This window comes from Daldinia decipiens, assembly GCF_022478715.1.
Source record: "Daldinia decipiens strain CBS 113046 unplaced genomic scaffold F4813scaffold_31, whole genome shotgun sequence".
Taxonomy (NCBI): domain Eukaryota; kingdom Fungi; phylum Ascomycota; class Sordariomycetes; order Xylariales; family Hypoxylaceae; genus Daldinia; species Daldinia decipiens.
The window spans coordinates 232,281-247,257 of record NW_026054574.1 but is presented as its reverse complement, the minus strand read 5'-3'; the positions used below and the strand labels follow the sequence as shown (position 1 = coordinate 247,257).

The window sequence follows — 14,977 nt, the reverse complement described above, 5'->3', positions numbered from 1 at the left end:
TATCTAATCAGAAGAATACGTCGAGTATAAGACCTTTATATGGCCTGTGACCTAAGATTACATAACAACACCCCTGCTCTTGGCATCGTGGCACTACACCAGTTCAGTGCCCTTTGTTCTGGATGTCTCATCTAACGACTGCACATATCTCTTCACACGACAACAGACAGGAGCTTCTTGGCAGCTTCGTCACGCAAGACTCCGAATACGAGTGATTTATTTGCTACAGACACGGACGCTGTTGAAATTTATCGGCTTGTTCTCCTCTTCGAGGAGTTGGAATAGGCATGGCAATTCTTCTATATCAAGTTCCATCGTGGCCCTTCTACATACTGCTACCAGTATGGTCGGGGAGATGGTGGTCCCTCTCGAATAATTCTTGTGAACACATCTGCAGGGTTCTCACTTCTTTGTACATACTTCAGCCGTATGTGTCCTGCTTCGATTTCTTGTCTTGAGTAGAAGTACTGGATCCGTATGTGTCTGTTCTTTTTGTTGATTGCGGCACCGGCTGTTCGTGTTGATACTGGGTATTACCACCACCAACGGCAGAAGCAACGTCTGACAATTTTATTTCATCACTACCTCCTAAAATAAGAAGTTTACGTCTTTTATAAAGGCGCTCTGACTAGCAAGTCACGCAGGCACGCGGGTTGTACCAGGTGGATGGTTTTGGTAGGCCATTGAGCCAGCATTCTAAGTAAACAAGTCCCGAATAGGGCATCACAGGACATGCATGAATTATTTGATAGAAAGAGTACAGCAACAATTTATTTTATTTTATTTACAATTAACAATGATACAAGGTCATTATGTACATACTCAAGACCCGACACTTCCTAGCGATCGCTCAAGAACGACGCCGCCAACACCGACAGCAGCGACAGCCCACAACCACTTGTTACCGAACTCGGCTAGGCTAGGCCAGAAGCTATTCTTGGTCTTCTTATACTGCTGTAGTTGCTTATATTTAGCGGGGTTTTCTTTAGCGTAACGCTTCTCCTGGTTCTCTCCGTTTTCTTTGTCTCCTCCAATGAAGCGCAGGAAGATGTAGTTGGTAATAGGGCCAAGGAGTGTTAGAGGGTGTAGTTGTCCAGCACTGAGGAGAAGCAGAGGGAAAGAAATGTGTGCCAGAGCGTCGCCGAGATAGCTACTAACAGTCAGCATTTTATCACGGCATTAATAGGGCGAAGGAGGAACTTACTTAGGGTGTCGGACAATGCTAAATACGCCTTCGTGGTTAAGTTCAGTACTCTTCTTGCGCTCATGAGACACAAGTTGAGCATCAGATATGACTTCCAGAGCGTATCCTGCGGCGAACAGGAAGATAGCAAGGCTACGAGACACAGACGACGCTTCAGGGAAAGGGGAAGCAAGAGCAGTAGCAATCGGGGCGCGGAACGGTAACGTGAATGGCAGGGAGATCAGGGTCTGGATAAGAGCCTCAGGTAGGAACACGGTAAAGAAAATCTTGTTCCAGAATTCCGGCCGTTTCCTAGCCGCCGTCCGGTATCGAGGATCATCTTTACCACGTCGTAAGGTGCGTGAGGCAACGCGGTAGAAGAGACGTAGACCCCAGGCGCTAACACCTCCTAAGAGCAGCTTCTGGTCATACGACAAAGCAGACCAGGCAGCAGAGAGAGACAATCCTTCGTGAACCACGGGAATTCCAATAGCGCTCCACCAAGCATTTGCTACTTGTGCACTCGGCCACAGCCAGTCCTTAGCCTCGACCGTGTCGGTATAGCGCCCTAACCCGTACGCGATGAGACTGAGGCCGCCGTGGAAACCGAAAGATGGCAGCACTGCGTGTTGCAAGAGTCCAAGCGTTGATGTTGTGCCGCCAAACCTGATTCTGGCAGCATGAGTAGGTTTAAAATGGGCTCCGTAGCGATCCTGCTCGGCGCTGGAACCCGACGGTAAGCTCTCATTTATCTGTTTTGCCGAAGGGGCTTTATTCCCACTGCCACCGAACCAGCGTTCATATCTGTCTTGTTCAGCTCCGGATTCGTGAGGCAATATCTTTTCGATATCTGCCCTGGTGGGAAGTTTATGTCCACCAAACCAGTGCTCGTATCTGTCTTGTTCGGCACCCGAAGTCTGGGGAAGCCTCTTCTCGATATCAGATCTAGAAGGAAGCTTATCTCCACCAAACCAACGTCCATACCGATCTTGCTCGGCGCCAGATGTTTGCGAGAACTTGTCGCGAACCTGCTCAGCAGAGGGAAGCTTGTCTCCGCCGAAGGAGCGCTCGTAGCGATCCTGTTCCGCGCCCGAACCCTTAGGCAGATCTCTCGATACCGCGTCCTTTACGCGGTCCTTTACACGGTCTACTTTATCACCTCCGAACCAACCACCAAAGCGGTCTTTATCAGCCCCCGAGCCTTTAGGGATATTTTGCTGTATTTTCTCTTGGACTTTGTCGGCTTTGTTTCCGCCAAACCAGCCGCCGTAGCGGTCCTGTTCCGCCATTGTCGGGGTAATACAGGCGAGGCGAGAATATCTAAATCATACGATGATAGCTAGTAAGGAACTATGTTAGGAATTAAACTGAGACGAGGGATATTGGTTAATTTGTAGCAGCACGGGAACACGGGAATGTCTGAGGTGACGATGACGTAGTGTTACTTGGACATGACGTAGTAGAATATGCATCTCGGTAGCGCATGTGGTAAATGTAAATAAAGTAAATTTAAATAAAGTATTTGGGGAAGAATAAAATTAGAGTTTAACTATGATAATATCGAACCATTTAAGTCCTGAATTTGTAATGGGAAAGCTTCCGACATGTTTTGGTAAAAGGGGGCGTACGGACAACTCCACTTTGGCACCATCGCCACTTGTAACGGCATGAGTATTACCCCAAAGCTATCAATGCATCATATTCAAGTTAGAAACCGTATAAAGGTATATACCGATTTTTAGACTGTTTTAAAATATAATATTAATAACTAAAAGCCTACCTCGCAAATATACCTAGGTACTTAACCTAACACTCCTATAAACGCCAATTCTCTATCACCCATGAATACGAAATATAAACTCTAACCCGCTGGTAACCGAACTTTACTCTGTCCTACATAATATTTATCACGCAATGACGAGTCCTTATCTACATTCGTAAAGACACCAATTTTAGAGAATTATATTGCTTATATATCTTAGAAAAGGGGCGTCGCTATAATAAGCCTGGCGATAATTGTATGTACCGGGCTCTGCATTCGAAAATTGAAGAAACATAACATAATCATTATCTTGTCGACGACTAAAGAAAGCATGGTAGGAGGATATAGCCGTAGAAATATATACCTATGTGAATCCACCTAAAGCGGGTGACGATGGTAATATGCCGCTTGAAGTCCACGTCTAGATATTATATCCGAGATTGTACTTGTACTTTGAGGTAAAATTACCTCCTAAGAGACCTCTTTGCCTAAGGCACGTAGCCCGCAGCACGCAGTACGCAGTACACTCAGTCTAATCTCATTCCAAAAATCACACGTCACTTGCTTATACGATTTCAAAATAATAGTTAGTTATTTTCAATAACAGCCCGATCCTTTTATTCTCTCTCCCTCTAGCTAACTCAGGGGAACAATCTGATACGAAGGGTAGATATATACATTGGTAGAATATATACGACTGTGAAACTCTGGCCTTCTAACCAGTTGCTTAGACGGTGACGGTAGAGCCGATGGGTCCGAAGCGGATGTTGGACCAGACGACCTTGCTGCGGGATTGTTAGTAACGAATAGGTAGGTAGATCTCTGAGGGGAGAATGGGTACGTACGCATTGGGGATGCTGGCCTCGACGTCGGAGGGGACACCGGAGTCGGGGGCGCAGTCGCCACGGTCGCCACCGGGCTGGCCAGCCTTCTCGGGGGGGTAGCTAGAGTCGAGCCAAAGCATGTTGGCGTAGTGCTAGAGCGGAGAAGATCAATAAGATGCCTTCGTTGCGAAGAGGGGGCTGTGAAAACTTACGTCGTCCCAGATGGACATGACAAGGACCATGGGTAAGCCAAGCGCGCTGTTGAGCTGGTCGAAGCCGCCAACCTCCTTGAAGCGGTCACGGTCTCCGAAGACGCCGAACTCGGCTGTGCAGTACTCGGGGGTGATGTCGCTCGTGGCGGGGAAACCGTCGATCTTGGGGCCGGGGATCTCAATCTTCTTGCCGTCCTGGACGAAGAACTGAGTCAACTTGTCCTTGGCGAACTGAGTAACAACACTAAGTAGGGACAAGGTTAGTTTATCGTCGTCGTCGTCGTCAAGATAGGGAATAGACTGGATATTAGACTTACGTGAACTTCTTGCTGGTGTCGAGGGACTTGCCCTTGCCGTAGAAGTCGGTGTTGCCCATACGGTAAGGGTTGTAGTCGCAGCCGTTGGCGTCACACTTGCCAGCGAATCGGTCCTCGGAGTAGGTACCACCGCACGAGTCCTTCTCGCAGACGTGGTATTCGTTGGTGGTGCAAGGGTGAGGGGTGAAAGCGAAAGAGTGAGAGTTGGACTCCCTGTTAGACACGGTCAGTTACGTTTCCTTCTAATGGCACATCTTCTCGTATAGCCAGTCATTCCTTACCAGACGTCGATTTCGGCACAGCAGGCGCCGTAAGGGCCAACACCGGCGTTGTTGTCGTTGGTGGACGGCTCCCATCCCTCAACGTTGGCCTTGCCACCGACGAACTTCAGGTCGCGGGCGCACTGAGCGTCACAGTAACCGGTACCGTACTTGGCACCGGCCTTGTTGTTGGGGTAGCTGGCCTTGCCGCCGTCCTCCTCCATAGCGACGAAGTAAAGAGCGGCGTTGAGACCGCAGTCGACGGTAGACAGGTCGACATCGAAGGTGAACTCGTTACCCAGGAGGTTGAAGGTCTGGTACTTGTCGGCACCGTTCATGAGGTAGAATCGGGATCCGATGTTGGTTCCGTACTCGTGCTTGGTCAGGAACTTGAGGGTAAGAGCATCGCCGCTGGTGGAGGCACCGTAGGTCTTGCTGTAGTCGGCACCCTCGATGGCGCACTTGGTGGCGCAGTCGTCGGCAGTGCTGCACTCCGAGGTCCACTTGTTACCGTCGTAGCAGTTCTTGGTGCCTTCGAGGGTGTGAAGCCATCGCCAGTTGGAGTCGATGGTCACCTCAGCGTTGGTCTGGGTGCAGGAACCACCGCTGGTGCACTTCTTCCAAGACAACTTAGGGTGCGTCTCGGTCTGCTCCTTTCCGACCTGCTGGGCAGACGCGAGCCCGAGAAGGGCGGCCGACACGGCGAGGGACAACATGATGCTGGTTTATCTTCGAGGTAAAGAAGTTGTAAACCTGGAGGGATGGTGAAGCTAAGGATGAGTCGAGGTGGCATCTGGGACTAAGTCGATTATATAGTCGATGGAGCAATATCTTGCCCAGCGATAGAACTTGTTCTCGACTCCATATTGCCGGCAACGGGCTCCGTCTCGACATGGTCAAATCGTGGTATAGCATAGTCGATCACTAACAATCTCGGCCCTATGCCTATTCCCTATTAGATTAAAATGCCAATTATGCTAGCAAGGCTCCGGCGGGTGTTCCGACAACGCAAGTCGTGGTTGGTCCCAGCAGTAGACCGTGGCCTACAAGTGCTTTCGTTCTGGATCGTTTTCTGGATCATTGGGGGCGACAATACTAAACGGGAGAGCCCTACGCCCATAAAAGTGACCAGTCGTTGTCCAAAACGGTTGTCGTGTATAGGATCAACCAATAGGAGGATTCGACTCGATGGGCGTGACGATCGACATAATGAACCAAGACGAAAGTCATTGGCTTGAGGACTCTGGGGATACAACTTCCGACGCAATTTAGATTGGATGGTATAAGTTTCAGGATCATGGCCCGAAGTAACCTGGGGTATTTGCGGGGAATGGGGGCAGACAAGCTGATTCGGGGGCGATCAGGGAAGTGATCAGGGGTGGCAACACGTATATGCCTCAGCAATGGCATTGCGGCCCGGTATGTCCACATCACGGAGACCAAGCCGCCGCCGTGGAAGAGAAACGAGATAGCGAAGCGGGGCCTCTAGGAACCAAAATCCAGAAGAGAACGGAGGACTACGACGCCTCCGGAGTCTTTAGCGAGCCTAAGAAACGGCGATGGCGCAAAGCCAAAGCCGCGCTTCGTCCCGCTAAGCCTCCGAATTCTACGGTATAGTCCAGATGCCGCAGGTCTAAAGCAATAGTATAGAAGGCCGACGCGAAGGAAATCACGAAAAGGGCATACAGATTTTGAGAGAGTCCCTTTCTTTTTTAGCCATTGCCAGCGTACCGCAGCCGGGGGGTCTCTGCAAGATCTGGTGTAACACGATGGCATGATGGTATTGGACGAAGAACTCGCTGTGGGAAGCGATCGACAGTACGGAATGCCGTTCACGTCTATGATGCCGAGACTGGGGTTGTGGAAAATATCCACGGCATATTATCCAGGGGTGTAACGGACGCCAAGTCTGGCAAGCTCCGTGAAGATACCCCAGTCGTCACATTCTCTGCTATCCAATATATTTAGCCAATTGATGCCGGCCCCCCCTGAAATAAACTCATGCAGGTCCTCGCGTGGTGTGGTTCGTTCGAGCTTCATCCCACCAAGTGATCAGGTCGCCAAGATCGGTCTAATTCTGAGCCGAATCTTTCTATTTCTAGCTCCCTCACGGTAACGGCACGACGGTGAGACGATGGGAATCATGGGATATCGAATGCGCCAATGGGACGACACGCAAGTCAAGTACTACCTATGTATACTCCAAAGAATCATACATATAGTTTAAGCCTCTTGGCTTAGTCTGTCATATTTGAATGATACTTAAAGCCGTAATTTGCATGGAGAGATGAGTTTAGGCATCCGAGACCCCAACGTAGGATTTTCAAGACCAGCAACGGATTCGATAGGACAATACATCAACCTATCAACTCTCGGATCTTAGACGAACCCATATCTCCTCTCTGGCGCGGTAGGATAATTTGATTATCGTGCGATCGCCTCCAGTCTGTCTCGAGGGGGCTTAATGAGCCAGTGGCAATTAGAGATTAATGGTCCGTCGCCACTCGATGCTACTCCTCGTATATCTTATAAGCGCCACATAGCCGCGGTCTTGTTAGTTGTAATATCGGAACGAGCCAATTTGTCTTTGACGCGTTGGGCAGTGACCTCTAAAGCAGCTCATACATTCGGTTGTCAAAAGAGATCAACCCGGACGATCGACCAGTTTGCTACTGGCACCGCTATTTGTAATGTTCGATCTACAACCGCGTATGTAGAAACTCTCAATATCGGAATCCGGTCTCTGAGAAGTTTCTCTTGGTTAGGTAGTTAGACAATTCAGATTACCGAGATTTAAACGCGAGTGATTGCATATACCATTCAGTATGCCCCTGATAGCTATGTATTTCTACTTCGCATATAATCTCTGCAGATCATTAAGTATTAGTTATATTTTAGTTGTATTTGTATTTCTTCGTAATAGAGTAAATCTCGCAGTTATAGTCCGGCCTATAAAATTTGTAACCTAACGAAGGGGTTAAATCCACACTCTAATAACGAGTAGAAAGAGGCTACTATTATAAATGGTACTATGGATACGATATCAAGGTTAGATACGTCAAGTGAAATTAAGTAAACTATACTGGTAGAATAGAAACACCTAAGTGATACGAAAGGTAAGGCAAGGGACAATATAGTGAAAGATATCTCCATAACAGTTCTGAAGGGTTTTGCGAGCCAACCCACAACTTACGCAACCTAGCTCACAGATGTTATCATCCATTGAGTCATATCGTAAGGCTATTGCGTGGCGACCCAGACATAAGTATACATTATGCCACCGCCACCTCTCAAGCATTCCCAATATAATCTCTTCCAAGCTTCATAATCACCTCAAGCCCGTGAATGAAAATCTCAAATAGGCGACTCCGATACGGAAGCAATGCTCGGGGGCTTCTACAGATACCGGAAGCCCACTATACGGAAACTGATCACCAATGGCAGCGTCATCTATAACGCCACCCACCGGACCCCATCGTCACCGAATATAATAACCATTTAGTTCGATCTACCGCCCAGGTCTAGGCAGTCAATCGTTGCCAATTAACGGGACTTAGCTTAATAATTCAGCGGCGGCGCCTCGACCGAATCGATTGATCATCAGCCTCCCTACCTATTCAACTAATTGGTAGAAAGAGATGTACGTTATATTACGCATTTTGCGGCAGATTTTCGATGGCCGAGGCAGTAGCAACAACTAGTTAATTTCGTAAGGCGAGGCTTCACGATGCCCAGCACAAGCGATACGTACGAACCTACATCCGGAAGCTGGCAAAGCGGGTTCAGATGTAGAAATCACTTCTAATACGACAAGATTTAGTCGTCAACTATAACAGGAAAAATAAACTTGGTCATCCCTATCGATCTCAGCCATAAACTTCATTAATTAAAACGATATTAGTATCGAAGAACTCGGTCACGATTATATACATATTCGCGACTAGAAGTACAGGCATTACAATAACGAAGACCGATCCCTATGCAACCAGAGCAGGATTAAACCAGTTGAATACAAATTAGACAATAAACCTAGTCTGAACCAGACATACGAAATAAGGGGTATCCTCAACACGTTTATGCAACCGCCAATAGCTAGTTGCGATAATAAAATCCATCGACACGGTCTTAAAACGCTTCACGACCGGCTTCATACATCACATCTCACATCTCACATTAAGTCGTCATCAACCGCCGTACCCTCCCACCTCCTCCGCAGCTTTCGCACCTTCTTCGTAGGACTTCCGCTGCTCGACACTTTGAGGGCTTTCTTGACCTCGCCGCTGTTTACCCTTAACTGCTCCATGCGGTTACCGAGATCGCCCAGCGCATCGGCCCCAGAAGACGAGGCCCTGGTGCTGGGTACATCGCCCCTCTCCCGAAGCGGAGAGCGTTTACTTGGCGTGCGGCCGGATAGTTCGCGCTTCAAGATGGCGACCTCCCTTCGCAAACGCTCATTCTCTTGCTCCAAATTTTCGATCAAGATGTTCTCTTTATCTTCGTCTTCAACGTTATCTTCTTCAGAGCTTGGCATAGTGACCGTGACGCCCACACTCCGAGCCAATACCTCCACCTTGCGGTCCCAGTGCTCCTCGTTGCGCTCTTGCTCTAGCGACAACGTCGCCTTCCATCGCCCCATCTCCAGAGCGAGCCGCCGCTCAAAGTCTACATAGCATTCCTCTCGGATCTCCTGTTCCAAGTCCGCGAGGCGGTCTTCCGTGGATAACAAGTGAGCTTCGGCTGCCATGCGTGCCTCTGTTTCGTGTATTAGTTCGTTATTCAGCTGATCTATCATATCGGCCATTCTAGCAATCTCCAAGGCCGCGTTCTCCATTGTTGCTCTCTCCGTATCGGGTATAGGCGAGAACATCCGGCTATGGTTGCTAAAAGGATGGAAATACGTTCGATGGTGAGCCAGAACAGGCGAGCTCGTATCACTACGAGACCCGACACTTGATTCCGACCGCTGAGAGTGCGCTGAGCTGTTCGCATTGGCAAGCATTGTAGATGTGATAGAAGGAACACGCGGCACGGTAACCTCACGGGCTAGAGCGCTATACCTAAGAATTTGTGACGTCGCGTTAAAGTCTCCTAGAGGATCGGCTGTAACAATCATTACGCCCTTCTGTGGTGCACGCCTCCCGTTTGTGGAGCTTGAGGGCGAACCTGAAGGAAACGAGTTGGCAAAGAGCAACTCTGTAAGCTTACATTGACGGAAGGGAACTAGATTAGACTTTTCATCGTCAGCGAAGTTCCTAAATACTGTGAGTAAAGAATGCAACATACCTTCGTCGTACTGCTAGCGTCGCTCTGCATTTGTAGACATTGACCCAGATACATCAGGCTTTCGTTGATCTTGCCCGCCTCGGCTAAAGTCGCGCCTTGTGTTTTCGCATCTCTTGCTCGTTCACTACCAGCTAGGTCGACGATACTTAGTGTGCTATTACCCCAGCGTGCATTGTGGCGGCCACGACGTCTTTTCTTAATTTCGATACAGAAGAACCCATGGCTTCTCGACGACACGCTATTACTGCCTGTGCCAGCGACTCGACGCTCGTGAAGCCCGGCCTCAAGAACCATTAGCGCCTCTTTGAGATTGCCGCAGATGACCTTTCGAAGCCCTGCCACAACCTTTCGATCGGAAGATAGCTCAGTAAACTTGAAAAGCAGCGGCCGTCGTCGAGGCTCTTTGCTACTATTTGACCTGATCGGGGGAGTTAAAAGGTCAAAGATCCGGTCGTTGTATACTTCGTACATTGAGATAACGATAGCATAGTCGGCGGACGGATCGCAAGATGCTCTGACGGAGCTGATATCTGGTGCTTGAGGAAAAGCAGATGGTCGTTGTAGGTTCTTTCTCGGCGTTAGTGGCGCGTGGTCACCCTTCATTAGACATTTAGTAACATTCTTCTTATTTCTTGCGGCGGATGTGAGAGACATGTAATGCTTTTGGGGTGACGGGGAGCCAGCCAACTTTGGTTTAAGCTTAATAGACGGAACTTGCGTCAGGGTTGGAGGAACTATCTCCCCTTTTTCACTGGGCGGTGTTGAGAGAAGTATTATTCTCGACAGATCGTCATCGTGACTAACGAGTCGTATGCTTTGAGGGCTGCTTGGAAAGCAACCAGGAGGTAGGGGTGTGGTGATACGTGTAGGTGGTTGAATAGGAATACTAGGGGGTCCTACAATCATTGGAGTCGTAGCCCTTGATCCACCCCGTGAGCTGCTGAAATCAGTATACATCGTGTCGATAAATACTGATGCAGGGCAGATAGCTGCCTCGGACGCGTCAGAGGATCGTATACTTGTTTCCAGCATAGGTGAAGTCTCGCAGTCGACAATGCTCGATTCGATAGATCGGAATACGACGTCGAGAGCAAGTTGGGTTAACCCTCGCTGGCTCCGCGATCCAAGCATCGTGTGCGTCTGATGGATTTGTTGTTAGTTACCATATCTCCCGTCATACTGTGTTACGGCTAGACATACCTTGCCTGAACCAGTGACCCCGAGGGTCGCTAGCAGACCATCTGTACCGTCACCTCCATGAGGAGCTAATACGCCTTCGATCAGAGGAAGTACTCTGGTGCCCTGGAATAGGTCAAGCTGTGTGGCATCCTCTTCAAAAACCTGGGTAAATGCGAACTTCTCTATAGCGCGTCTTCGATCGTTCGGTGGATTCAAGGTGATATGGGTGGGAGTATCGTGTTCTACGGGGTCTTCGACTAAAAGGAACCGTTCAGCACCCGAATTCCCAGCTGGAGGAGGCCGTAATCTCAAGTACACCTGGAAGAGGTTCGCATGCCCTTTTTGAGGTGGCTCCATGACGATGGAACTACGGCTACGCGATGTGTAAAGTTATTGAAAGCGGAAAGCGGTGAGAAAAAGGCTGATAGAAAGCAAATGCAATTACATGCAGCACGAATGCACAATTGGACTCTAGAACTTTAGACTGTAGACTGTTCAATGTATAATGCAAGAAATGCTCCGTCCGGCATGGATGCAACCAGTAAAATAGAAATGGTTGGATACTTTAAGCATTAGCGTTGAAAAACGTACATATGCAGATACTAAATACCTAAGATATTAATGTTGGTATGATGGAAGTCGCGACTCGCGACCTCTTGCAGGATGAATAATTGATAAGTCAATATTTACTTTGGATCATATTTGTTTCGCTAGGCAACCAATGCATGCAGGTGCCTTCTTCGGACCTTCCATGGATGGTTATAGGTTAGGTACGTACTTGTTTCAAGCCACAACCAACCCCACATTTGGGGCTAGCCTTGCGGCTTACCTACTGGAGTACCTACCCCACCAACAGATTTCTCTAATTACCTAAGGTATAAATTCGCGTCTCGTCTCCCGTTCTTCTAATTCTTGCTCTTCTTTCCTCCTTAGCCCTCTTTGCCTTTTGGCTTAGATCAAGTGTAGTATCTGTTCTTTTCAGTTTAATCTCTGAAAGAGTTCTACTCGAACTCGATTGTGATTATTCTATTTTTTGTCACGAGGGAGCGTATCTTCTGGGCTTGCCTACGATTGCTTTTACTGTGTCCCTGGTATTACACTGCATCCAGGCGACGCGATGACACTTTTCATTGCAATTCCTAGCTTGTCTAGAGGTGCGAAGATTGGTGGTTCCTATTTCCGTGATAGCTCAATCATGACCCGGTTTATTCTCCCAATTAACAGGACTATGGCAGTTCCTCTCATTTTCATGTGGTTCGAAGGATTCTGCGCGTTGGCGATTCTGACATGTACGCATCGGATTTCTCCCTTGAAAACATAGGTACCCTTTGAGTAACATCGGCCACGTATTTGGATTGCTCCATATTTTCATAATTCTAGATTTCATAGGACGACAAGAGGTTCTATTATACTAAATTGAATTGTGCATCAATCCAATAAGAAAAGAGCCCGAGTCATGTGAGTCAATATAATACATCAGCTCTTCTGCATTAGGTTGTGTACGTATAGCCAACGAGGCTCGCGAGTTTGTTTCAGGGGTTTGAAAGCTTATGACATGCATGTCTCGCAATCATCTGTTACATAGTATCAACACTCCTTATTTCTCCTATTTCGCTTAACTGTTCTCGTTCAATAGTACAACACAGTACACTTTGCATTCCTAGGTTAGGCATCTTAGTTTACATACCTAGTATGCAGTGCACATAGCGCAATAAGCTAGATTAATATCGATAATAGATATTCGAAACACGATCGATCTCGATTTCATGCGAAATGCACGTCACCGTTGATGGAATCTATCCTGGTGGAGAGATGGAGAGAGCTTGAGTACACTATTATGGAATGGTATGTCGATGCTGGTTTGGACGAAACCAATTTGGTAAGTACGGAGAAAGAATCGACATATCTTAAAGAGAAGATCTACTGTGCATGTAACTTTAGAGATCACCATTAAAAATTTTTGGTTGGAGGGGTTTACATAGACTGTAGTAGGTATGTACATAGAGTGAGAATCGTGTATGTACATAATGCACTAGGTGGAGATAGATGAGCCAAGTATCCAAGGTACTTAGGTATGCATCCTTGCTCTTCTATGTATCGTCATCGTCATCGTCACCGAGGGGTAAGATGGGTCGATGGAGAAGAAAATCGGAAGTTGACGAGATATCTGCTCGATAACTTCGCTTACTTACATGGCATATGGACATGGTACATACATGTCTACATGCCTTGTCTACATGTCTGGGTATCGTACAAACGTGGAAAAATACCCCATCTCGCCAATTTATCTGTTTCCGTACACGCACATATTCCTATATGTCCCGTAGAATATAGAGAATATATACGTTGGAGTAGTAGAATAAAACACCACGCGTGCCGTGCCAAATGATGATTGCTATATATTCCCACATAAAATCCAACCTAGAAGAAGGTGTACGCCATGTAAACAACCAGTCGTCGTATATAGGTACCTATCTAAATGAAGCAATTGGGTAATAGTAATGCCTTTAAGCATGTGAGCGGGACGAAAAGAAAATGAAAAGAAACTTTGGGAGGGGTATCCGTGTGTCATCCTCTCAAAATGACTCCTCTTAGAATGCGTCACAAGAGAACCTCCGAGAGTTGAACAAGTTTTCGGTGGATACCAGGGACTAGAACGTCGTTTCTGCCGGTCTTCGCTGATTAGCATCGGGCCATGACCACAAGAAAATCATGTTCGAAGTGGAATTCGAAGTGGAATTCGAAGTGGAATTCGAAGTGGAACTGGAAGCTCAAACACCTCGAGAAACCGAAATGTTGAATGCAGCTTCGAACCACTAACACTAACAACTAAGAAGTAATATGTAGCACTGTTGGTAGCACTACCTTAGGTACATGTACCTAGCCAAGCGCCAACTGCCAGCGCTGGAGCAGCGAGTAAACCTTTAGATAGCCACTCAGAGATGACCTTATAGTGGACTGTATAGTGGACTGTATAGTGGATCTTTCAGTGGACCGCAAGGGACAACTTGGTGGTTCTAGTTCTATGTAGAGGGGCATTTTAGGCTTTAGTGCGCTAAGGAAGATGCAAGTCAAAAAGGCGGTGACACACCTCCTAAATGAGTTTAGCTCAGCCCATGGACGGGGATGAACAAATCAGGGACCGTGCAGAGCTGCGGGAAGTCAGGGTCACCCCACCGATGGAACTAAAAAAGAAAAAAAAGAAAAAAAAAAGTTAAGCTGCAGTAGCAGTGGGATATATCCACCAGTGTTTTTTTCCCGGGCCTGCAATTACATCTTTTCCCCTTCTCACTTTTTCCTCCTAGGAAAACCAATCTACAACCAGACAACGAAGTCGCACTACAAACAGCTTTCAAGAAAGTATTCCAGTTAGATCAAATTAAAACTTCGTCGAGAACCATGCCTTCGGCCGTCGCTGAGCTGTAAATACCCACTACGGGACATGTCTGGCGTTCCCGGTCATGTCCCGTAGTCCAGCAGTTCACCGAGATATTCAATCGCAATTCGACAACTCGACGAAGTTATACAGGCTTTCACTGTCTTGTGTGCCCTTTTTCAGACAAAGGGTGCCTCCCGGAAGTCTGAACATTAGACAGAATTACCAATTACTGCGCATTTCGCCCAGCCATTGCCGGCGTATACGACTTCGGCCCAGTGATAACGATATACTCTTCCCTCAACCCCTTTCACCTTCTCCCTCCTCCCCCTCTTTACAATCGCTCATTACTTCGTTCCATATACCCTTGTAGCAGTATACAACTCGGGCATAACCTTGAGAAAGGGCACTGTCGAGAATCTAAAGGGTTTTTATACTACTACGAGAGTGGACACTCTCTGCACTATCTGCACTATTCGAGTATCACTAAGGCTTCACCGCCGTTTGTCTCGATTTTCTCGACCTCGAATCTGGGGGTGGAACCACAACCCTTGCATTTCTCGCATATCTTCTATAATTAG

The 14,977-nt window shown here is 47.7% G+C and overlaps 3 protein-coding genes across 3 annotated transcripts; all 3 read right to left on the bottom strand.

Moving 5' to 3' along the window:
- Window positions 1-164: 164 nt before the first annotated feature.
- On the bottom strand, window positions 165-2,862 carry F4813DRAFT_368097 (DUF1295-domain-containing protein). The gene is made up of 2 exons (XM_049244263.1): window positions 1,205-2,862; window positions 165-1,150 (listed from the first exon to the last, which is right to left on the bottom strand). The coding sequence occupies exons 1-2, from the start codon at window positions 2,470-2,472 to the stop codon at window positions 823-825; spliced, it is 1,596 nt and encodes a 531-aa protein (XP_049097184.1). The 5' UTR covers window positions 2,473-2,862; the 3' UTR covers window positions 165-822.
- A 659-nt stretch (window positions 2,863-3,521) lies between these two features.
- F4813DRAFT_184643 (glycoside hydrolase family 7 protein) lies at window positions 3,522-5,471 on the bottom strand. The gene is made up of 5 exons (XM_049239354.1): window positions 4,580-5,471; window positions 4,299-4,511; window positions 3,982-4,225; window positions 3,791-3,921; window positions 3,522-3,730 (listed from the first exon to the last, which is right to left on the bottom strand). Exons 1-5 carry the CDS (start codon window positions 5,272-5,274, stop codon window positions 3,673-3,675), a joined length of 1,341 nt encoding a protein of 446 aa, XP_049097183.1. The 5' UTR covers window positions 5,275-5,471; the 3' UTR covers window positions 3,522-3,672.
- Window positions 5,472-8,107: 2,636 nt separating this feature from the next.
- F4813DRAFT_368092 (P-loop containing nucleoside triphosphate hydrolase protein) lies at window positions 8,108-11,628 on the bottom strand. Its single transcript, XM_049244262.1, has 4 exons — window positions 11,042-11,628; window positions 10,742-10,981; window positions 9,842-10,438; window positions 8,108-9,788 (listed from the first exon to the last, which is right to left on the bottom strand). The coding sequence occupies exons 1-4, from the start codon at window positions 11,375-11,377 to the stop codon at window positions 8,727-8,729; spliced, it is 2,235 nt and encodes a 744-aa protein (XP_049097182.1). The 5' UTR covers window positions 11,378-11,628; the 3' UTR covers window positions 8,108-8,726.
- Between the last annotated feature and the right edge of the window lie 3,349 nt (window positions 11,629-14,977).

Bases quoted from the DNA above. Each gene is read 5' to 3' on its own strand.
- F4813DRAFT_184643 (XM_049239354.1), bottom strand. From the start codon at position 5,274: ATGTTGTCCCTCGCCGTGTCGGCCGCCCTTCTCGGGCTCGCGTCTGCC. The intron at 4,512-4,579 runs GTAAGGAATGAC...CGTGTCTAACAG, and splicing joins TGTGCCGAAATCGACGTCTG to GGAGTCCAACTCTCACTCTT. The intron at 3,731-3,790 runs GTACGTACCCAT...ACAATCCCGCAG, and splicing joins GAGGCCAGCATCCCCAATGC to CAAGGTCGTCTGGTCCAACA.
- F4813DRAFT_368092 (XM_049244262.1), bottom strand. From the start codon at position 11,377: ATGGAGCCACCTCAAAAAGGGCATGCGAACCTCTTCCAGGTGTACTTG. The intron at 10,982-11,041 runs GTATGTCTAGCC...CAAATCCATCAG, and splicing joins GGGTCACTGGTTCAGGCAAG to ACGCACACGATGCTTGGATC. The intron at 10,439-10,741 runs GTAGGACCCCCT...TGTCTAATGAAG, and splicing joins GGGCTACGACTCCAATGATT to GGTGACCACGCGCCACTAAC.
- F4813DRAFT_368097 (XM_049244263.1), bottom strand. From the start codon at position 2,472: ATGGCGGAACAGGACCGCTACGGCGGCTGGTTTGGCGGAAACAAAGCC. The intron at 1,151-1,204 runs GTAAGTTCCTCC...GACTGTTAGTAG, and splicing joins AGCATTGTCCGACACCCTAA to CTATCTCGGCGACGCTCTGG.